This window comes from Polypterus senegalus, chromosome 2, assembly GCF_016835505.1.
Source record: "Polypterus senegalus isolate Bchr_013 chromosome 2, ASM1683550v1, whole genome shotgun sequence".
Taxonomy (NCBI): Eukaryota; Metazoa; Chordata; class Cladistia; order Polypteriformes; family Polypteridae; genus Polypterus; species Polypterus senegalus.
In genome coordinates, this window is record NC_053155.1 from 10,497,545 (window position 1) to 10,522,004 (window position 24,460).

Consider the following 24,460-nt stretch of genomic DNA (forward strand, 5'->3'; position numbering starts at 1 on the left):
CAGGTGTGAGTCGTCCTTCTTCTTTATGCTGCCTCCCCAGCACACCACCGCATAGAAGAGGGCGCTCACCACAACCGTCTGGTTGGACATCTGCAGATGTTGAAGGACGCCAGCCTTCTAATGAAGTATAGTCGGCTCTGTCCTTTCTTAAACTGGACTGGACTGCCAATACTGATGCTCTGTGTATCATCCAGCTGACGTACTGACATTAGAAACCGTGGAGATGGATGATGGAGGCTATGGACCGGGCAGTGATCCACGCTTGACTGATGCACCGTTAACACTTCACCTCAGGGTAGGATCTGCCCAGAAGGAAGGACTTTTGAAGCACCTGAGGGGCGTCCAGATGACACCAAGGTCACCATTTTAGGGTTTTGCCCTCGGCTAGTCTTCTGGTAAAAGTGGTGTCCATTCATCTCCTGGTTTGAGTTTTTTAAATTGCCCTTTTTTTGGACAGGCTAGTTTTCACGCGTGGCAGAACACTCACACTCTGAATATCCAAATAACCCAACGACTTCCACATCCGTAGTAAGTGTCTGTTCAGTTGTCACGTTCCAGATATCCGGGTTGCATATTGCACTTAATTAGGACACTTTCTGACTATGCGGACTTGTGTTTTTGACTTTGATTTCATCTCCTGGTACCGTTAATCACTTCACTTTGCAACAGTTGAGCTGTGCGGAACACACATTTCTCAGAAGCACTTTGAGCTACTTTTTGTATGACAATGTGCTATATAAATAAATGTTGTTGTAGAAAGTTATTCACATTACAAGATATACAGTATGAAGAAACCAATCACACCTACGTACACTCTGTGGCCAAAAGTATTGGGACGCCTGCTGTGAACGATCAGCCCCCTACACACATAGGCACAGAGACACAAGTGCAAAATACGCATTGTGGAATGAGCCCCGGAAACACAGACAGGCAGACATGTTTAAAGTCACCACCACACGTTTATTTACCCAATATTTGCAATGTCCATAAGTGCCACACAAACCCCAAAGTCCAGGCCAAACCACACTGCCTCTTCTTCGGGCCGCCTCCTTCTCTCTCTTCTCCGACCTCGTCCGTCTTCCGCCCGACTCCAGCCCCGAATGAAGGGAGGCGGTCCCTTTTATCTGTACCCAGATGTGCTCCAGGTGTACGCCCCAGTGTGGCAGAAGTGCCGGCTGCGTACCCGGATGTCCCCCACTCATCTCTAGCAGCTCTTCCTGCTGGGGTCCAGGGTTCTGCAGGCATGGGGGCGCCCCCTGGCAGTGACCATGGGCCCCCTACAGGGTCTGTACCCGTGGCCCCCAAAGGAACCAGGGCGGTCGCCCCCTCGTTGGTCTGGAGGAGGCCTGAGCCCTCCTCCTTCCTTCCTGGGCGTCCTTTTTAATGTCCTCTTTTCGGCACACACTGCACAAATCACCAACAAATACCACTACAGCTCCGTTTCTTTTGCGTCTTCTCTTTCTCCATTCTTTTCTTCACCGCTTACACTCCTCCACTCAAGCTCTGTCCATCACCTCCCAACTCCGGCTCTCTGCACCCGGATAGATCTGCTCCAGGCGCTCCCCGATGACTTTCCTGCAGCACTTCCTGGTGTGGCAGAAGTGCTGCAGTCCATGACTCCGGAACCATCCAGGCACCCCTTGGCAGTGGCCACGGCCCCACACTGGGTTGAGCTTCCAAGCTCCGTGGCCCCCATGCGTCCCGGCCCCTCTCCTGGACCATTGCCTCTCCAGGCGTCACAGTGGGGCAAGGTCAACACTGCCTTTACACACACATGAACTCTAATGACATCCCATAGGTGTTAATAAGGAGTCGGCCCACCACTTTGCAGCTCTGACAGCTTCAACTCTTCTTTCCACGAGGTGTAGGAGTGTGTTGATGGGAACTGGCGACCAGGAGAGCGTTTGTGATGTTGGACGGGATGGCCTGGCTTGCTCACTTGAATCCATCCTAAAGTTGCTCTATCAGGTTGAGGTCAGGGCTCTCTCTGTGCAGCCCCACCAAACTCGCTCCTCCATGTCTTTATAGACCTTGCATTGTGCACTGGTGTGCGTGTGCCCAGTCATGGTGCCATCCTCAAACTCTTCCCACAAAGAGAGAGTTTCTTTCACTGGAACTAAGGGGGCCAATGCCAACCCCCACACCATAATCCAAACTTGACACTTGGCACAATGCAGTCAGGCGAGTCCCCTTCTCCTGGCCAGTGTCACCCATCGGATTGCGTGATTCGTCACTCCAGAGGACACGTCCACTGGCGGGCGGTGGGCTTTACACCACTGCATCCGATGCTTGGCATTGCACTTGGTGATGTGCACCGCTCGGCCATGGAGACCCCATTCCATGAAACACTCTCTCTCAATGCTGCACGGTTCTTGAGCTTTTGGGGGTCTGCAGACTTCTGCCCACCTCAGCATGCGCTGTCCCCGCTCTGTGGCTTACCACTTGGTGGCTGAGTTGCTGTTGTTCCTAATCGCTTCCACTTTGTTAAAATCCCACTATGGAATATTTAGTCAGAAATGGACTTCTGGCACAGGTGGCATCCTATCAGGGTACCAGGCTTGAATTCAGACATGATCATCTAGAGATTGTTAAGGAGTAACATTTGACGTTTTTGAACAAGAGATCAAAGTCAGTCATATATCCTAACACAGGGTCACGGGGTGGTCTGCTGGAGCCAAATCAGCCAACACAGGGCGCAAGGCAGTAAACAAACTCCGGGCAGGGCACACACACACCAAGCACAATTTAGGAACGCCAATGCACCTAACCTGCATGTCTTTGGATTGTGGGAGGAAACCCATGCAGACACGGGGAGAACGTGCAAACTCCACGCAGGGAGGACCGAGGAAGGGAACCCGGGTCTCCTAACTGCGAGGCAGCAGCGCTACCCACTGTGCCACCGTGCTGCCCGAGATCAGGGTTACATGTGTTTTAGAGGGTACCTTCTCATCGGCAGAGATATCTCGGCCACATGCTCTTCTCCCCACGCGGGGGACGCTCTCCCGTCAGAGCTGAACACGATCGAATACAGTGCCAACGTTTCACATGGGAGCGTACCTACCTTACGCTTGGCCAGAGATACCTTGCCAACTTTTTATATTTTTGGCAAGGAGATCACAGCTACTGTAAAATTCTCGCATCCCTGATAGCAAAACCAAAAATATTGTACATCAAGAGACCCTCAGATATGAAAGCTATCAATAGAAATTCTTCTCAAGACAAATATTTACTTTATTGATTTTAAAAGTTTGTCCTGTTTCACTACTACGCGGGCAGCGCCATGGGGGACAACTAGTAAATAACAAAAGTAATTACGACATGTACAGTGTACTGTATGTAGCACTTTCCTATCTACTGTAAGCACTTCACATAGATAGTGGGGGGCCATTTTAACCACCACCAACGTGCAGCCTCCACCTGGGTGATGCATCGTCTTCATCACTCACCACGCATTGGCTGTCAGATAATCAAGATAGTCAGCCAATTAGAGACAGGGGGTGATTAAGGGGGCCAGACATTACTCTTTATGATGGATGCCCAGGGGTCGTTTTTACATCTCATCTGAAGGACGCATCATTTTAACAGCCCGGTGCCCCAAATTCACTGCACAGAGGCCATTGGGATTCACACAACAACAACAACAACAACAACGTTTATTTCTATAGCACGTTTTCATAGAAATGATTGGGGCTCAAAGTGCTTTCTTTACGAGATGAAGAAAGAAAAGTTTATAAAAATAAGTTTAGGTAATACTAAAAAAACAAAGAATAAACAACAAACAAAAACTCCACGGGCTGGCGAAAAAAAAAAAGAACGAGACCACACGGACCACGGGGTAAGCGCCCCCTGCTGGCTTCACCCGCACCTCTTCCAGCAGTAACCCCGTCCAAGTACTGGCCAGTTCTGAACATGGCGGTGGGTGACCTTCCTCTTCTGAAGTGCAGGGGGTATGGCTGCCTTTTCCTCAGCCTCAGTTTGACTCACACTAATGGAGGTAAGCTGGCTTAGGGTACGCAGTGGTAAACCTGGGAATTTTTTGATATCCCACCATTTGGTGAACTGGCCACACGGGCTCCTCTGAGGTGCCATGCCATGCCAATCGAGCGCCCGTGAAGGACAGAGTTCACGCTTCAATTGTTTAGCTGTTGTCCTCGCCTAATCAGGAGACCCTCTGGAGAGATGCCATCCCAGTATCCTATCCCTGCTCAGGCTGAACGGAGGGCGCTTCACGACTTAGCGGGCATTAGTTTGATAGCTGACCTCACAGGTTCAGTGGGACGCTCAGCAGATGGGTCTGAGTGCTAATCTCATTTCACAACGTGCGTTGGCTGCCATGCGAGCCCCCTGGCTGTCCACATGTTGCTCTTCTGCCCGCCGCTCCTCTCCTCTCCTCTCCCACACCCCTTCATGGACATCTTAGTGTGTGTTAACCACTTCAGGTGTGGCAAAGAGGCTTAATTTGTGAAGCCTGCAGGCGGCTGCTCGCGCCCATTAGTGTCACATGCCAGAGACCAAGGAGGACACCAGCGAACATCCCCCTCCCACGCATACCCACCGGCCAATTCTGGCTTCCATCTGGAGGGCCTGGTTTAACTGGTTCAATCTTATCAGTGAGTTAAAGGAAATCTGCTTGACAGCTTAGACCCGCTATCAAGTCGCCGATGTGAGGCTGTGGAGAAATACCTGTCACCAAAAGACATCAGGAGGAGGAAGAGGAGGAGGAGGAGGGGGAATTGGACACACTAATGAAAGTGGCATAGGTGATGGGGGTCTCCTCAAGTCTGAAGTGAAGTCTTGTAGGCCCCAAATGGCACCTCCATCTGTCTGTCAGCTCATCGGGTGGGCCCCTTAGCTCCGTCATCCAGCCTCATCCGTTAGCTGATAATTCACTCGTCCTTCACATCCAGCCACGCGCATCTTCACTGAGCATCTTCACTTTCTTTGTCAGTGCAGTCTTCCTCATTAGACTGGATCTTCTGCCACTACTGAGGCCTGCGGTGTCGTCCCGTCAGTCTTTCGTCTTTTTGAGTGAGGGTTTACGGGGTCTTTTCTGATGTGTCCTGCCATAATTCACCATATCACTGTGGGTGGTTGCGTGGAACTGGGAGAAGATCCTGGATGATTTGTGTCATGTGTGGTGATGCTGTGTCTCTGTGGATTTAAGTGTTGGTTACAAACCCAGGGGTTATCTGTGGTGAGTCATAATTATCGGGGGCTGTTTACTGTGAGCCCCCAAACAGGGGATGCCAGAGTCTGTAGAGTAAAACAGGGTGGGACTGACAGCAGGTCTCTGGATCTTTGTACTGTAAATTGTGGACTCCATGTTTTATCTCCAGGACAGGTGCTTGTCCAGCATCACTCTGAGCTCTTCCTAGGGTATGGGCACCTCATGTAATGGAGGCAGTGGGCTTTGGTTCAGTGGGATTACCATGCTGGTGTCTGGATTCATCTTTGTTTCTTGGTGCAGACCGAAATACAGTAGATCTCTGTGACTTAATAACAGCAAAACCAAGGAAGTGTTGACTGACCCTGTCTACGCCAAAGAGCCAGAAGGCCCGGTCACCATTCAGGGAGTGGATGTGGGGGGGCACATAAGTAACAGGGGTGACTGGTCATGTGATGCTGAGAAAGTAGAAGAGAATAGGGCAGAGCAGACACTCCATAGGAGACTGCAGTCCTTTAGTGTGGGCATTGACATCCGTTACATGTCTGATAACAGCATGGACTGGTGGAGTGGCAACATCACATCAAGAGCGAGATAGAGTGAAAGGCACTATATAATAGATAGATAGATAGAAATGAAAGGCACTATATAATAGATAGATAGATAGATAGAAATGAAAGGCACTATATAATAGATAGATAGATAGAGTAAAAGGCACTATATGATAGATAGATAGATAGGCACTATATAAAAGATAGATAGATAGAAATGAAAGGCAATATATGACAGATAGATAGATAGATAGAAATGAAAGGCACTATATGACAGATAGATAGGAATGAAAGGCACTATATGATAGATAGAAGATGTGAAAGGCACTATATGATAGATAGAAGTGAAAGGCACTATATTAAAGATAGATAGAAATGAAAGGCACTATATGATAGATAGATAGATAGAAATGAAAGGCACTATATGACAGACAGATAGAATATAGATGCGACCTCCAGGAGGTCCAGAGTGTGCCCCCATGCCTGACACTGGCCCTTTTTATTCGTTTTTTTGGTGGGCCTTTCTCAAAGTTACCAGCTCAGCACACCACAGCTTAGATAAATTGCAATTTCCGTCACACAGCTATTGATAAACACTATAAACGTATAAACTACAGTTATAATGAAAGACACTATATACTGTATATGAGCACGAGAATGGTACGATTCAATAAAATGAAGTATAATTATTATTTTTATACAATAGATATGTTGCGTTTAACTTGTATCAGCTGATTTTCAAGACCCTCATGATCACCTTGTATTGCTTTAATTCTTCATTTTATTTCAGTATTCCCTGGGGTGCTGTCCCACCTTCCCTAAGGGAGATTTTAAGACTCTGGCCAAGACCCCAATTATCCATGAAATGTTCGCTGCATGCTGACTGCCCGTCGTTTCAGCAGGAAGTTTTTCAGGATTGGTCACTTGGGAATGGTCATGAAGGATGAGGTGGTGCCTTCATTTTCTTTGTGCGTTGGCAGTTTTCCCAATCGTTCGGGAAACAGCTCAGTAGTCCGGTCTCGTGGCCGTTTGAAATTTCAGGTTTTCCTTCTGGCTTTCGTCCCCGTTGTTTCCTCTTGGACTTTGTTCCTAAGAGTTCAGTTTGGACTGAGCTGTTGTATCTTTTGATGTGTTTATTTTTCCAATTTTTATATCCAGCTGTCAATTTCCTTTTCCAGCTACGATGTTAAAGAGGGACACATTTCCTTTTGAACTGCCTGCCCCCTTCTCTCAAAGTATCCCACATAGTTAATATCTGCCTATTTCACTTTATATTTAAAGTCAGTCCCATTTATCTCCTTTTCTTGGATTTGACCAGCAGATTCGCCCCCTGGTGGTCTTGTCATTTAGTACGCCCACTCATCCCTGGCACTCTCTTGGAGAGTCTGATGGTCGGGTTGGCTCCTGAAGTTCAGACCATTCTTGCTCTGCACCCTGGGCTTCCCACTGACCCCTAAAGCGCTCGTCATTTCCAGTGGTGCACCCCAGTGTGACCAGCAGCTCCTCAGTGCTGTTCTTCCATCTGTTATTCCCTGAATGGCCAGCAGAAATGCCACCCTGAGCCAGCTGAAGCTAAGCCTGCTTTGGACTTGGCCAGTTCTTGGATGAGAGAGCAGCCAGGCCTCCACACTGACCAGCTGACACTTCATTAACTTGGAAGCCTGGTCATTGGGGTCAACTTAAACCAATGGAGTGGACAACCCCTGTGCCACTGACAACATCTCATTTATAAATCTTGTGTGTCCCTCAGATAAATCCAACCACATTCTTCTTCTTCTTCTTCTTCCTTTACACAGATAAAGGCGCTATACACACTAAGACAGGCTGGTCATACATTTTGCTTCCACCTCTGAACTTTTCAGATCACACACACTTAACACTGCAGCTTGAGTCGCATATCTTCTGAGTGAGACGTGACATCTCTCTCTGCTCTCTCATCCCATTTGAAATGGGCGCCTGCCCTCTGCCACCAGCCAGCCAATCATTTACTGCAGTCTGTAGTCACAGGGTTTGACTGCCCTACATGAACTGGTGCCCACCTGAGAGTGCTGCAGTTTAGGGCCGACATGCAAGTACGAATTTACATGATCTGTGGAGATAATACTACAGCTCTAAAGAGAGACGCATTACATCTGGAGATGGACAATGGCGATGGTCATTAGTATGTCGGAAATGTCCTAAAGAGGGCGCTGTAATTCTACTGCACATATTCTATGAGCCCCTAACCCCATCTTGCAGATCAAAAAGGGAGGACACGTCCAACAAGTGCCATTAATTCCACTGAACAAACTATCAGGGGGCACAGAATTGCAGAGAAACAACAACAAGGAGCTGCCATTAGCATGTGGGAAGCTCCCACCAGAGGGCGCTATCATTCAAAGGTCCAATATTCGTGGGCTTCCCGGTTTATCTGGAGTCTGACATTGGTCATTTCTGGAGGGTGGGACTCGACCGAGTGTCTGCCTGGGGGGTTGCCAACTGGGACCCCAAGCTGTGTCGTCGTGTGGTGGGTGCGGAAGCGTGCCGTACCAGTGCATATCCCCAACCTGACCTGACCTGACCTGACATTGTAGACGAATCTAATAATGGGGGGATATCCATTAGATGATTGGCAGTGCCCACCAGAGGGCGCTATCATTCAGATATCCAATATTTGTGTGCTTCCCAGTATATCCGGAGTCTGACATTGGTCATTTCTGGAGGCGCGACTCGACCGCGTGTCTGCCTGGGGGGTTGCCAACCGGGACCCCGAGTTGCGTCGTCGTGTGGTGGGTGCGGAAGCGTGCTGTACCACTGTGTGCTCCCCAACCTGACCTGACCTGACCTGACATTGTAGACGAATCTTATAATGGGGGGATATCCATTAGATGATTGGCAGTGCCCACCAGAGGGCGCTATCATTCAAATGTCCAATATTTGTGTGCTTCCCAGTATATCCGGAGTCTGACATTGGTCATTGCTGCATGGTGGGACTCTTCCATGTGTGTGCTTTTGCCAACTGGGATGCCAAGCTTTGCCGTCGCGTGGTGGGTGCGGCACATTGGTCTGACATTGTACATGAATCTAATAATGAGGGGGAGTCTCTTAGATTCTTGGCAGTGCCCACCAGAGGGTGCTATAATCCTCACGATACATTAAATGGGAGCTCAGTCACTCTGTGTGGTTTACGTCCCAATGCCTGAGCCGCTCCACCACTCGGTGCGCCTGCAAAGCGTGACTGATGTTACTACAGGAAGGAAACAAAGAATAAGACAATCACAGGCTTTCTCTGGACAGGAAATCGGCGGAAATGAACTAACTCGAGGAAGGGTGGGGTGGCAGAATTAACAAACAATCGGGGGCTGCTGCGTCCACCTCCACTTCACTTTTTAAAGATCAAGGAGAAGAAGAACGGAAAATGTGTCCTGCTGGCAGACGAAGAAAGGGAGTAGCAGTGAAGCCTGAGGGCACTGAGGTGGGTAGCCAGATAGGTGCCAGCCATTCTGACCAGCAGGCTCAGGCCGTGGGTTACAAAATGGAGAGACGTCTCCAGAGCCTCATCTCGCTGTCTTATGTTGAGCCTTTCACGACAAGCAGTCCTTCGTGCAGTGTGGTTTCTTCTTACGCTCCAAAGACCTGCCATGTTGGGTGGACTGACAATGCTACTTTGTTTTCACCCTGTCCAGGTGTTGTTCCTGCCTTGCACCTGATAACTTGCTGGGGTGGGCTCCACCTTCCCCACAACCCTGTTCAGGGTAAGCAGGCTTTACAGATGGAGAGATGAGGCTTCCATTAGCATGTTGGGGTCTCCTACAGACTGCACAATGACTCCGTTCTGCAAAATACACAGCATGTGACGTGAAGTCCCCAGCCTGCCTGGAGTTGGCCATAGCAGACAAATAAATATCTGTCATTGTGTACAGTATAGCACATTGCACTTCTCATATAGAACCTTTACTGCCTATCTATACAATCCACTTCACTTCTGCATATACATAATATATAAAGGGCAGAGTGGTGGCTCTGAGGCTAGAGGTCTGTGCCACCAATCAGAATGTTGCTGGTTCAAATCCCATAAATGCCAGAAGTGACTCTGCCCCATTGGGCCCCTGAGCAATTCTTTTAACCTGCAATTGCTCCATCCTGGGTATGCTGTTAATCAGCATCCAGCCCTGCAGGCAAGTTGGCAAACTGGCAGGGAAAATCTGGGGGTTGGTGGCAGAATTGGCACTCCAGCCATTGTAAGAAAAACTCACTGTTCAGTGTGGTGCTGAAGTGTCACCTTTTGCACGGCTTCACTCTGAACACAATCTGAGTGGTTTGCTGTGTGGTGGATGTGGCAATGCGCTGTAATCAGTGATAGATAGATAGACAAATGTGAAAGGCACTATATGATAGATAGATGTGAAAGGCACTATATAATAGATAGGTAGATGTGAAAGGCACTATATAATAGATAGATACATAGATGTGAAAGGCACTATATAATAGATAGATACATAGATGTGAAAGGCACTATATAATAGATAGATGTGAAAAGCACTATATAATAATTAGATGTGAAAGGCACTATATAATAGATAGCTACATAGATGTGAAAGGCACTATATAATAGATAGCTACATAGATGTGAAAGGCACTATATAATAGATAGATGTGAAAGGCACTATATAATAGATAGATACATAGATGTGAAAGGCACTATATAATAGATAGATGTGAAAGGCACTATATAATAGATAGATACATAGATGTGAAAGGCACTATATAATAGATAGATAGATGTGAAAGGCACTATATAATAGATAGATACATAGATGTGAAAGGCACTATATAATAGATAGATAGATGTGAAAGGCACTATATAATAGATAGATACATAGATGTGAAAGGCACTATATAATAGATAGATGTGAAAGGCACTATATAATAGATAGATGTGAAAAGCACTATATAATAATTAGATGTGAAAGGCACTATATAATAATTAGATGTGAAAGGCACTATATAATAGATAGATATATAGATGTGAAAGGCACTATATAATAGATAGATACATAGATGTGAAAGGCACTATATAATAGATAGATGTGAAAGGCACTATATAATAGATAGATACATAGATGTGAAAGGCACTATATAATAGATAGATGTGAAAGGCACTATATAATAATTAGATGTGAAAGGCACTATATAATAGATAGATTAGATACATAGCTGTGAAAGGCACTATATAATAGATAGATAGATGTGGAAGGCACTATATAATAGATAGATACATAGATGTGAAAGGCACTATATAATAGATAGATAGATGTGGAAGGCACTATATAATAGATAGATGTGAAAGGCACAATATAATAGATAGATAGAACCTTATTTGTTCCCAGGGGGAAATATGGCTTATTACTGAAGTTCTTTATATAAATGAATAAATAAATAATAAAACCTATACACACACACTTTGGACAAAGAACAAAATTAAAAAGAAAGAAAACTTGGCAGTGTCAGTCCCGGTGAGGTGTCATACATACGTATTGCTGTTGGTATAAAAAAGCCCCACCCACATCCCCCCGAGTCACGTTTCCTGACACATTTCTGCTCAGTGATTTGTTGGTTGAAAGTCCTCAGTGTTTGTGTGTGCAGCGTTGCTCATTATGGCACTCAGTTTTCTTTTCATCCTCTCCTTTGCTATGTTTAATGTCCCCCAGAGGGCGCAGTGACTCCACTGTACAGTACATGTCAGTTTGCCAGTCTATCTCGAGTGCCCCACTGTAGATAAATAAAGATCTAAGTGTATAGACCTATAGCACATTTCACATTTATCTTTCTCTTATGCTTCTCTTCTAATGCCTTTCCTGTCTGTTATATTGCAATTTTTATATCCCTTTTATCTCTACCATCTCTCTTTCTTTACATTATATAGTACTTTGCCAGTCTATCACAGAGCACACCCTTCATGTTTAATTCCGTCCATTGTTTTCTAAACCCGCATATACAGATCAGGGTCACATGACAGCTGGAGCCAATCACAGCAAGCACAGAGCAGAAGGCAGGAACAATCTCTAGACAGAGCACAGGTCATATCTGTCATGCAGAGCCTTTCCCTCTTTACTATAGAGTGCCTTTCTTTACTGTGTATTCATCATATAGAGCCTTTATCTATCCGTCTATGTATATTTAATCCATTCTCATTTATTAGAGTGTGAGAGCGTAGTGACGTGTAACATGCAGGTCAGTCTTTTACTGGACTCTGCAACTCCTGTTTCTACCACAATGGGGACTGCCACTAACTTGTTCAAAGTGCCCCCTAGAGGCCTCTATTATTCCATCCATCCATCCGTTATCCAACCCGCTATATCCTAACTACAGGGTCATGGGGGTCTGCTGGAGCCAATCCCAGCCAACACAGGACACAAGGCAGGAAACAAACCCCGGGCAGGGTGCCAGCCTACCGCAGGGCACACACACACACACACCAAGCACACACTAGGGACAATTTAAATATTCCATTCCTTTCCATTTCTAGCAAGCATAGGGCAGACGTCAGGAGCATTCCCTGAACAGAGCACCAGTCCACCACACACACACACACCCACACACTATACAGCATGTATGATACTTGAACCTCGAGCGTTTTGTTCCTTTACATTTCTGTGGTCCTTAAGTCTGGTCATTCCTGGGGCCACTAGAGGGAGCTCCTTCCAGATGACCCCAGGAGTGATTCCCAAGGTGCACGCAGAAATGTTCACTTCCCAGTTTAGCTGATTTGGCTTGGAGTTGAGCGGTGAGCACCTGACGAAGGACTCCCATGTGAAGAGGAGTGTAGTGGAAGGGGAGACGGGAGTGTTTATGTACCGCTGGGGGGGTGCTGGACCATCCCATCTGATAGTTAGAGGGTCTTTGATTTTACAGGCCGGCCATTTTATTGTTCTCCCCTCTCCATAACTCCCTGTGTTCTCCCATTGGTGTGTCAGCTTCTCCTGATACCCTTTTGCTAATCTTACAACATTGGCCACTTGATTTGGCCTCAGGATTGCTCCCTACAGTGCCCCACTGCCAGAGTCAGGCTGTTTAGGACCCCCATTCAAAATGCTGCCCCATGAGTTAGCCACCTGACTTTCTCTCTCTTCAGCTCACCACCATGTTTGGTTTGCCACCTGCTTGGCATGACGCATGTCAAACAGCTGCTTTACTCTCGGTTTTGTTTGTGTCTATGTGTGCCCCCCTCCATCCCCTCAATGTTCAACCCGCCCACCTGTCACCCTGTGCCATGCCATGTTTGTTGCTTCTCTGCTGTTTGTCAGCTGTTGGCTCCTAACAAATGGTGGGCATTCCTGCTCCACAATCAGACATCCTTTGTGAAAAAGCAGATGCGAGGATGGCATGCATCCTCCTCACCCTCCTGCCACAACCTGTGCCAGTGCTCACCCTATGCCTGGTGCTGTCAACATATTTCTCCATAACATGGCGGTAGACAATATGCAAAGGACATCTGAACTCGTATTTACCAAGCATCTTGGAGTAGCACGGTGGTCCTAACTGGCTCCGGGGTCTTAAGAGTGACACAGTTTTGGTCCTAGTCCCTGGTGTAAAAGCATCTAAACAAAGCTCATTCGCTGTCCTGCCACGCTAGGGGCTGGCGCTCAGGCAGAGGTCAGTATGGCACATCCCCAGGCCTGCCCGCTTCAAAAGCGCTGGACATTGATGCCCTCATAAAAGAGATTTGACAAATTTTGCAAGGTGCCCTTTGGAGCCGTCTTATCGCCACGTGGAAAATGCAGCTTTCGACTTGGCACTGCCAGAAACAAGAGCTTCTTACATTTTATACCAATCAGCTTCACAACGCGTGAGGTGATGATACGCAGATTCATAAATGACTTCACGTGAGGTCGTGTTAAAGAAAAACGTGTGCATGTGAAGACCACTGCCTCCACTGTACTGCAGCAGCCAGCTTGTAACCCTGATGGTAGGCGGGGCTGGATGTGTGATTGACAGTGACAGGTCCGCTGCAAGATTTGCACTCCATGAGCCCCTGGGACATCACCGTTACATTTTACAGGCCTGGGAAGGTTCAAGAAGGCAGGCGGAGACCCCCAGGGCGTTGGCTAGATAAGAAGGGGTCACAAGAGAGAGAGAGAGATGCGGCCCTGGCACAGTGACAGAAGAGCGAGCGCGACTGCAGAAACAGCGCAGGAATCTCTGTGGTTAGTTTCAGGGCAACAGTCCAGCCGGCGTACGAGCAGGAAGGGGAGCCATCGTCTGGAGGGGGCCGGAAAACATCATCCCTGACTGGTCTGCTGTTTACTAGCTCAGTAAAACTGTGGTGGTCCACCTGAAGACTACTACAATACGTCCCCCCCCCCCAATCCAATTGTAGTGAGCGGATGAACCGGACCCTCGAAGACAATGATTACAGCCACCATTAGAAACCACAATCAGGAGTCGACAAAATGGCTGCCTGAACTCCAGTCACTGGTAAGGTCCAATGTTGGGGGGTGTGACCCCTGGTGCTTGGGACCCTCAAGTAGGAGAAGCAGGTGCGGAAAGTGAACGGTGAATGGATTGACATAAATCAATTTGAAGACGGGTTTTATGAGAAAAAGACGGGATATCTATCTCTATATACTGTATTATAAAATCCAACGTTTCACGAGAGAACTACTTTTCTATAATTATAATTCCGGTTGATTTTGCGACTTCTCTCATTGTGCTAAGTATCATAGTTCGGTTGCGGCACCGATTAATAAGCGCGAATCCGAGAGACACGCAGCGGGCCGAGGGGAGTGGGAAGTGGGCGGGGCCCTCCTCACTCACTCACCAGCCTCTGTTCGAGTCGGTCTACCTCGCGCCACGTGTTGGAGCGCACCTCACCTCCGCTTAGCTAGTGATAACCTGTTAGTTTATTGATTTTTAAAGCTTGTCCAGTTTCACTAAGAGCCGCGGGGGGACAGCTAGTATCCTTCTCTATAACAGCGGTCAGGATTGTCCTTCCGTCCCGTGAGTGCTACGCAGGCGAGTTTCACACACCCCGTCCATTTTGCAATGCACGATGGGATTTGTAGTTTTGTTTTTCCAGGTAAAAGATGATTTTCTACTCCAGACTGTGCGATATCTTCTTCTTCTTTCTTACTATATGAAAGCGGTCGGGATTGTCCTTCCGTCCCGTGAGTGGAAAGCGTAGCGGTATTCCGCTTATCACAGACTTACTACTTGCAGCTTGCGATACGAAGCGACATGATGTGAGCAGAGTTCTGGTGCTCCCATCGTTCCCTTGCTTTTGGAAAAAAATTGACAAAATAATGTCTCTGGAAATAATTAATGTTGATGGAGTACAGATGCCTCACCGCGTAGTAAATATCAGGGGGGTTCAAAAGGGCGACCTCAATATAGAAAAAAAGTCACAAAAATAACAGAAACTACGAGTATTAAAGTAATACCGCTCAAATGCAATATAACTAAATTAATGAGTTTGTATAAAATATCAAATTGATCTACAGATTGAATTGCATTAAGAAGTGCTCAACTTAAAAGTCGGTCGCCTTAAAAGGCGGGTCAGCCTAGTGTTACCGCTATATAAAATGCAACATCAGTCTGTCTGTCTATATGTCCGCTTTTCACGAGACAACTACTTCAAGGATTTAGATCGCATTGTTTTCCTATAATTTACCTGAACATTCTGGTTGATTTTTTTCTCTCTAAGTATCAGAGTTGGTTGTGGCACCGATTAATTTTTGCGAATCCTAGAGGGAGAGGCTGCGCGCCGAGGGGAGGGGGAGGCGGGACCTCAGGAGGAGGGGTGGGGCCCTTCTCACTCACGCGCCAGTCTCTCTGTTCGTGCCGCTTTAACCTGTTGGAGCGCAGCTTACCTCCGCTCAGCTAGCGATGTCTGTTTGTCCAGCAGACATTATCACCTACAGATTGTTAATTTTGAGAGAGAGAGAGATCAGAACTACGCGTGGTTTAGAGGGTACCTGCTCATTGGCAGAGATATCTCACGGGCATGTGCTCATCTTCTCCCGGTCAGAGCTGAACACGATCAGATACAGTACCAACGTTTGACGTGTGAGTGTAACTACCTTCCGCTTGGCCAGAATTACATTACATTGAAATAGATTTGTCCAGTTTCACTACTATGTGGGCACAGCTAGTTATTAATAACCACAAAGTGATAGATTTAGAAAAATGCAACCTGTCATTAATTAATGGCAGGGTTATGAGGCAGTTGGTTACAGTGTGCCATCTCTTACGTATTCATCTGCCTATTATTCCATGCATTCCTAGCGGTCTCGTAATCATGTCTTGGGTGGCGCAGTGCCAGTGCTGCTGCCTCACAGTAATGGAGACCAGGGTTCCCGTCCCTGCACAGAGTTTGCGTGTCCTCCCTGTGTTGGTGTGCTTTTCCTCCGGGTGCTTTGTTTCCCCCACAGTCCAAAGAGATGCAGGGTTAGGTGGACTAGCGACGTGGTGTGTGTGTGTGTTTGCCCTGTGATGGATTGGCACCCCGTGCAGGGTTTGCCCCTGCCTTGTGCCCTATGCTGGCTGGGTTCAGGACTAAGCGGGTTAGGAAATGGCTGGCTGACCCGTTATATCTCAGCCAGGGTTCTTCTCGTTGCTTGTCCCCATGTCCTCTTTGTTGAGCCATTTATTGATCTTCATGTCACTTTTGTTACTCATCCGCTGTATTCTCTTTGCCTCGGTTATGTTCCATGCTTTTTTTTTTTTTTTGTGGGTGGTCCTACAAGAGGTGGGGGGCCCCCTGCCAATCAGCACCAGCAACTGCCCTACCACCCTGTAAATTTAGAGAGTCTCCCACAGTTCCTGGTGTTTCATTTGTGAGTTGTGCTTTGTTAACATTATTGGACTTTTTGGACCTCTCTTTGGATTTTTTTTTGGAATTGCCTTGGAATTGTGCTCTTCAGGGCTTCACGGGGTCACAAACCAGTTTTTACATGAAGAGCAAATTGTTTGTTTTGCAAAGAATCCACGAAGTTCTCTTTGTGTCTAGGCGGGGTTTTTGAGCGGATTTCCCCCTCTAGTGGGCATTTTTGGAACTGCTTTTGAGACTTGCTTATCTGTCTGTGACTTGCACAGTCCCTCCTCCTCCTAGGTGTCTATTATATGGCGCCTTTCATATCTGCCTGTCATAGAGTGTCTTTTATGTCCTTCTGTTAGTTAATCAGAATCAGAACACTTTATGAATCCTGAAGGAAATTACTTAAAGTTATGCAGTGCCATTCTGATTCCTCTAGGTGTTGTATAGTGCTTTACAGAGCCAATTGGGTGTCACCTTGTGTCACCAACAAAAAAAAAAAAAATCATTACAAATAGTGACGTATTTGTTAGTTTCTTTACTGGTCGAGCCATGAGGTGCGATATGACCTAACGTAGCAAGTGACCAGTCCTGGGTGACACCAGCCATTGGTGGTCTTGTCAAGTGGACCTCAGCACTTGCTAATTGTCTTTCTCTGTCCTTTTAGTCCACAGGTGCTCTCTGGTGACTGTGACAAGCAGGACGCCCACGGTGCAAGTTGAGGAGCATGGAGGTACGTACTGCGCTGAGTGCCGTGGCACTTCAACTAACCATTTAGAAAGACGCACAGGAAGAAAGTCAGAGTCTGTGGTATTGGGGTGTCTTGTGTGACGGGCAGCCATGGCCATTACCTGGCGGGGACGCCAACTGTATAGAAGGGAGAGGGAGCGTCAGCAAGGCAGTGCCTTCACCGGGACGCTAGAGGGCAGCTCTCCTGGCACCACAGATTCTTGCAGGGTACACTGGGACTTGAAGTTTGGCACAGCCCTGTTGGGTTCCATGGGGGCCACCAGGGGGAGCTACAGAGCCCTATAATGGACTTCCCAGGTAATTCTAATGAGCCAACTGGAGTACTGCCAGGAGGGGGTTAAAAAGTACCACCTTACTCCATTTGGCAGGGCAGGGCAGGGCAAGGAATTGGCCACTGAAGCACGGACTGTGTTGCTGTTATTGTTGGGAGGTTTAGGTGGAAGAAACGCCTCCCCCCAGCTGTAAATAAAAGCATGTTGGGTGACAATTTGTGTCTCTGCCTGCCTGTGTCCGGGTTAGGGCGGCTCTGCTTGCCCCGGTGGTTCACACTTGGGATGTTCTTAACCTGAGTCTACATTGCAGTCAGTCCAGTCAGAAGATGCTGTACATACAGACAAACAAAATGCAGCTTTATGTACGATGGTGCCTGAGGAGATTGGTTGGGGTTTTACTGCCTGATCTGTCAACGTCAGTAATAGCGTGTGGCCCCAACATTATAACACCCAATGATCTCGACCTTATGTCTACAGAAATGGTTGATGGCTATTAATGCCTTGTGCTTCTGTCCCAAAGCCACCACCAACGCCAGAGGGGTAGAAACTGGACGAGTGAGCATCAGTGATGCCTTACAGCTCCGCCCCAGTCACGCTGTATGGTCCCACCACCATTGTCTCTATTGGTCCATGAGTGTTATTGGCGGCATGCAGCTCCACCCCGCACACCACCACAATCCGCCATCCCCAGAAGGTTCCTACTTTTTATCAGCGAGCTTTGACGTCACACCACGTTGTCTTTGTTTGATTGAGCGTCAGTGACGTCTTGTCGTCCTGCGTTAGCCACACCCACAGCCACGCCCCCGGTCACCTCCAGAAAGCTAGAATTTGGACGTGCGTAGCACCGCTGATGCATCGCGCCGACATTCATCCGACTTTTCTCTCTTTGAACAGAGGCCGTCCTTTCCTGCGTGTACACGTTGGAGCGCGACCGGAACCCCCGGGTGGAGTGGAAGAAGATTGACAAAGAGGACCCTTCCTTTGTCTACTTTGGAGGCGCTGTTATGGGTAAGCACTGGGGCTTCGTGGAGTGAAGTTTGCTTTTATTGTTTCGGGGTTTCATGTGGCCGGGTGAGTTCAGTGATCAATTTAGCAGTCCAGTTGAGCAGGAGGCAGCACAGTGACGGGCTGGGAAAGGAGGTGTAAGAATGTAAGTGCTGAGAAGTTCTTTCCAGCATTTTCTAATGAGCCACAGAATACACGTTATTGGCGGCTGTCACTCGTATTCCACCAGTCACGTCTGTTGAGTACACTTTCTATTAAACAATCTTGAACTAAATGCTTTATTGACAGTAATTTACAATAACTTATAAACAGTTACTTCTAATGGTGGAAAATGATAAGGTGTTGGATATATGGAGACGGCGTTGTATTCAGAAATATCAGAGGGGCTTGAGCTGCAGCGCGCGCACGAAACTGGTGCCCCTCTGATCTGCGCAGCATTTGTGAATTTCAGAAAAATACTCCCTCTTATGGACAGAAATGGAACTACATGTCTGACGGTAATGCTTTATCAGGCACTAAAGAATGGTAATGCAGTACGTAATAAAGATTAAGAAATAAAGATGATAGACCTGGGTTCACTTCCCGGGTTCTCCCCGCATGTCCTCCCACAGTCCAAAGACATGCAGCTTAGGTGCATTGGCGATCCTAAATTGCCCCTATTGTGTGTGTGTGTGTGCCCTGCAGTGGGCTGGCACCCTGCCCGGGGTTTGTTCCCTGCCTTGTGCCCTGTGCTGGCTCAGATTGGCTCCAGTAGACCTCCTTGATCCTGTAGTTAGGATACAGCGGGTTGGATAATAGACCGATGGATAGAAAGATAGATATGTGTAAGGCACTATATGATAGATTAGATAGATAGGTGTAAGGCACTATATAGATAGGTGTAAGACACTATATGATAGATAGATAGGTGTAAGGCACTATATGATAGATTAGATAGATAGATAGGTGTAAGACACTATGTAATATATAGATAGATATGTGTAAGGAATTATAGATAGATAGGTGTAAGACACTATATAATAGATAGATATGTGTAAGGAATTATAGATAGATAGGTGTAAGACACTATATAATATATAGATAGATAGATGTGAAAGGCACTATATAATAGATAGATAGATTTGTGTAAGGCACTATAGATAGATAAACTTGAAAGACACTACATACTGTAAGAGATAGATAGAAAATAAAGCACACTATATAATTAATCGATAGATATGAAAGGTGCTACATAAGATAGATAGATAGGAAAGGCACTATATGATAGATAGATAGACAGACAGACAGACAGACATCCCCTTTTTATGTCCCTGACCTGCGCCCCCAAAGATTCGCCGTATCAGCAGTGCCTGCTGCCTCACATCATTGCACTGTTTCAACATGTCTGCCCTCAAACAGCTGGCTGACAACTCGCCACCTAATAGTTAATGTGTGGTGAGCAGACTGGCACAAAAATGGCTGCCATCGCATCACATCATCCAGGTGGTGGCTCCCCATTCACTGTGTGAAGTGCTTACCTTGAACAGCACTCTATAAATGTAATGAATTGTTATTATTATTATTACTAGGAAAGTGAGGGCACAAGTGCTGAATCATGAGGAGGAAGTTATTTTTAAATGCTGTGTAGGTGACTTTGAAGGGAGGGCTCTGGGCAATGAAGCAGTGCTGACAAGTGGCATCAGCCTGGGGATGAGACGCCAACAGTCCGAGCTGGCAGTCCCCCAATTCAAAGTATTGGCTTCGGTGCCAGCTGTAGGGGAGCCTAGAAAAAGAGCACTCCTGACAAAACTGCAGCGAAATCCCAACTTGTGCAACAACAGCCTTGCCAGGACAGCAGGCCACCTGAAAGCGGGACGTAAATTGCAGGAATCGGTGGCTTGCTGGTGGACCATGACACAAGACTCTTCAAACTGCTCCCCCCTGACCAAAGTGGCACCTGAGCTGCTCGCCTTGACGTCTCACTCCATGCACCGGGCCGGCCTGACGGTTACCTTGGTGGCTGGGCTAGCACAGCACTTGACGTGCCCCCCTCTCTCTGCCCTTCCCAACCGCCAGTCCCCCCCCTTCTTGTCTCCCAATTTTTCTCTGGGGTACCAGACCGAGTCACTCTGTCTCAATGTTTCTCTCCAGGGGACTTCCGTGGCCGAGCAGAGATGGAAGGAGCCAACATTCGGATCAAGCAGGTCACCATGAAGGACTCGGGGCAGTACCGCTGCGAAGTGTCTGCCAAAGATGACCGGAACCCCCTTGGAGAGGTGACAGTGACGCTGTCAGTGCTGGGTGAGTGCCAATTACCAGAAGGCCTCGGACGTACAGTAATTGAGGGAATCTCCCAGCAGCAGAGGTTATTACACATATTACACAATTAGAGCGTGCGTGCAGTATTGTATTGTATATAGCGCCTTGTACCACCGCCCTGGCAGAACAAGTAAGCCCGGGGTGCTGCACGATCACGTTACCTCCAAGTTGGTGGGACGAGCTGCCCACCTCCATTAAAAATTCAAACTCCACGCATGTGTTGCTGCCCTCTCTGACTTTTTCTCCTTTTTCTTTCTCTTTCTCTCTTTCAGTTCCTGCCAACATTCCCTCGTGTGAAATTCCCAGCACAGCATTGACGGGTTCAGTGGTGGATCTGAAATGTCGGGAGCAGCATGGCACACCCCCTTCAAACTACAGCTGGTTCAAGGACGGCGTTCTCCTTCCAGTCACTCCACAACTGGATGCTCGCTTTGCCAACTCTTCTTACATGCTGAACAGGCGCACTGGCACACTGGTGAGGCATTGGGGGGTGAAGCTTTCAGCCAGCATGGGCACCATGGGGTTTACAGATTGAAGGCCCTGCTCGTGTCTTGTTTTCATTTATGCTGTTCGTGGTGGTGATGCTTGTTTGTACCACAGAAAAGAAGAGGCTGCCAAGTTTGTGCCCACCTCCTCCTCCTCCTCCTCATTGAATTCATCCTTCTGGTGTCTTAGATAATCTTGATATGATGCAGTGCAGACCAGAAGGAGTTAAACTCATGAGGTGTGCCTTTGGGGCACGGCCCCCGCTTGGCAAACCACATGAAGGGTCTGGCGCCTTTTGTAGGAAGGCTGTGAAGGGTGCCATACCAGAGAAGTGGCAGTGGATGGTAACATAAGGCTCAGGTTACACACTCAGAAATAGAGGATGGCATGAAAGGCTCTACAGGACATGAAGACGGAGTCAGTGCCAGCTGTGGATTGGTGCTGGGCGAGGTCTGGTAAAGCCTGCTGAAGTAGCACACGACATGGAAGGCGCTATATAGAGAATGAATAATTGCTAAGTGTGGCTTTGTGTTGAGTAACGTGCTCTGCATGTAAAGTATCCGGTCCAGAATCAATCTTGTAAAAGCACTTGAAAGGCGCTATATGAGGGAAGGATTAGGGAGCTCTTAAGTGCAGGCCTGTGTTCAGCAAAGTATTCCAAAATTCAGAGATGCCATAAAAGGCGCTATATCAGGAAAAAAAAAAGATGAATGGCTGTGCCAGGGCTTCACCACTCCAAGTTAGGAGACGCCCTGACAGGTGCTAGAGAAGAAAAGCAAGCTTTGGGAAAATGGTGGGCGAGGATTTGTGGTGAATAACGGCGCAGTTCTGTAACGCAATCCCAAGTAGCAGTTGCTGTGAAAGGCACTATATAAGGGAAGGGCTGATGAACCGGTAAGAACCAGTTGTGCAAATCGGTAATAGTACAGCAGATGGCATTACAAAGACACCACGTCACATCAAGCGTGACTTGTTATTTACTGTAGCGTCCATTTTTGCTGAGCAACATACCAATGTGGCAGAATTGGAAGAGCTCACCACAGAAAATAAATTCTAAAATAAGGAAAGGAGGGGATTGTTCAGTGCAGTTGGGGAAAAACTCCAAAGTCAAAGAAAATCAGACAAACACATGGAGTTGTGATGTGAGGTACAAAGATGGAGAAGATAGACGGATAGGAAGGACAATATATAACAGAGACAGAAATGAAAGGCGCTATATCATAGATAATAATACATTTTATTTATATAGCGCCTTTCCCATGTGCAAGGTGCTTAGATAGATAGACATGAAAGGCACTATATAATAGATAGATAGATAAATAGACATGAAAGGCACTATATAATAGATAGAAATGAAAGGCACTATATAATAGATAGACAGATAAGTGTAAGATACTATATAATATATAGATAGATATGTGTAAGGCACTATAGATAGATATGAAGGGCACTATATAATAGATAGATAGATAAATAAATAGACATGAAAGGCACTATATAATAGATAGATGTGAAAGGCACTATAAAATAGATAATACATTTTATTTATATAGCGCCTTTCCCACGCTCAAGTTGCTTAGATCTACAGAAATGAAAGGCTGCCATATCGTGGATGTTTAACAGACAGACAGATTCATAAAGACAGGCTATGTAAAGTGCTCACCATTAAAGGCGCTCTCTTCTCCGTGTGTGTCTCCGTTTATTGGCACCCCAGTCTTGTAGAGCCCTCTGAAGTAGTGGACGCCATGAAAGGTGCCCTGTAAAGTAAAGCCTGAGGACTGTTTTCCATTTTTATTTGTGCTGAGTAACGTTTTGTGGATGTGAAGTGCTCTGAAATGCCATGAAATCTTAAATTACATTTTTGCTACGTGAGGACGCAGGCCTCCTGGGCAATCCTGGGGCTCTGGTGTCAGTGGCCTGAATGCCCCTGTAAATGGCCTATGCCCGCCCGCCCGCCTGCTCACACGCTTGTCTTCTTTCTTGTTGTCCCCAAACAGCAGTTCAACAGGGCCACCAAGGGGGACACGGGCAACTACTACTGCGAGGCCTTCAATGGCGTGGGAGTCCCCCAGCGCTGCAACCCCAAGCACCTGCAGATTGGTGAGTCCATGAACCGAGTCACGGGGACGCTGAATGTGTGGGCTCGGGGGGTCTTGAAATCTGCGCTCCGCTCCTTTACACACTGAGAGTGTGCAGGAGGATTTCTATGGCAGCTTCTTAGCTGAAATGGTGAAGGTCGCAGAGTGAACTCCTGTTATGGACCCCCTCCCCATCTCCCCATCGTGTCAGTGACCAGACTTTCACATTTGTTGTTCTGACAGTCTTGTCTTGTGTCCACAGATGACTTGAATGTGCCTGGCATCGTGGCAGCTGTGGTGGTGCTGGCCCTCATCATCTCCCTTTGTGGGTTAGGCGTGTACTTCGCCCAACGCAGTGGCTACTTTGGAAGTAAGTCTGCTTTTACCGATCACATTGACAATATGAAGACAGGATACACTCTTATTATACTCGGCCTCCACCGGGATGTGCCCAGCACTCTCCTGACCCCTACAACCAATGCCCAGGGTGGACAAGGATGCCATTTCCTTGTCATGGTCACATCCTGCTTAGCTTTTGAACCAAACAGGAGGACACTGGAAAAGCTTACTTTACTGGAAGGGTTTCTTTGAATAACTGGAATGAACAGAACAAATAGACTGCAAGGTGCCACTTGATAAAGGCGCTATATTAAATAAGGGTTACGTGACAAATTCACAACGCTCACGATGAAGGGCAGAGACAGAATGACTAACTCAAGTGATTACTGTTATGATACACACCTGGAAAGGCACAAGATTAAAAAAACAAAACTGACAGACTAACACCAAGGTGCACACACACACACACACGTCAATCAGCCTCACCCAAAGTCTTTAGAAATAGTGAGCACGGGGGTCAAACACACACACACACACACGGGACCACTGGCAGCTAAAGTGCTTCTAGAGAGAGGAGGAGAAGGAGGAAGAAGAGCAAAGGAACTTACAGAAAGACACACTAATGTGTACACAGGCGCCATCTAGTGGAGGAGGAGGAGGAGGAACAACTGCTGTGGTACACGAGGAAGGAAGCACTGGGCACTAAATAACAGAGGGAGACGGGG

At 47.2% G+C, this 24,460-nt stretch overlaps 1 protein-coding gene across 2 annotated transcripts in view; it reads left to right on the forward strand.

The window, feature by feature from the left end:
• LOC120522482 (junctional adhesion molecule B-like) overlaps window positions 1-24,460 on the forward strand; it is a 51,081-nt gene that overhangs the window by 20,124 nt on the left and 6,497 nt on the right. For both annotated transcript variants that reach the window (XM_039743411.1, XM_039743414.1), the window contains exons 2-7: window positions 17,175-17,240; window positions 18,424-18,537; window positions 20,665-20,814; window positions 21,105-21,307; window positions 23,316-23,418; window positions 23,659-23,766. In XM_039743411.1, coding sequence (XP_039599345.1) covers window positions 17,175-17,240; window positions 18,424-18,537; window positions 20,665-20,814; window positions 21,105-21,307; window positions 23,316-23,418; window positions 23,659-23,766 — 744 coding nt within the window. The remainder of the gene's footprint in view (window positions 1-17,174; window positions 17,241-18,423; window positions 18,538-20,664; window positions 20,815-21,104; window positions 21,308-23,315; window positions 23,419-23,658; window positions 23,767-24,460) is intronic.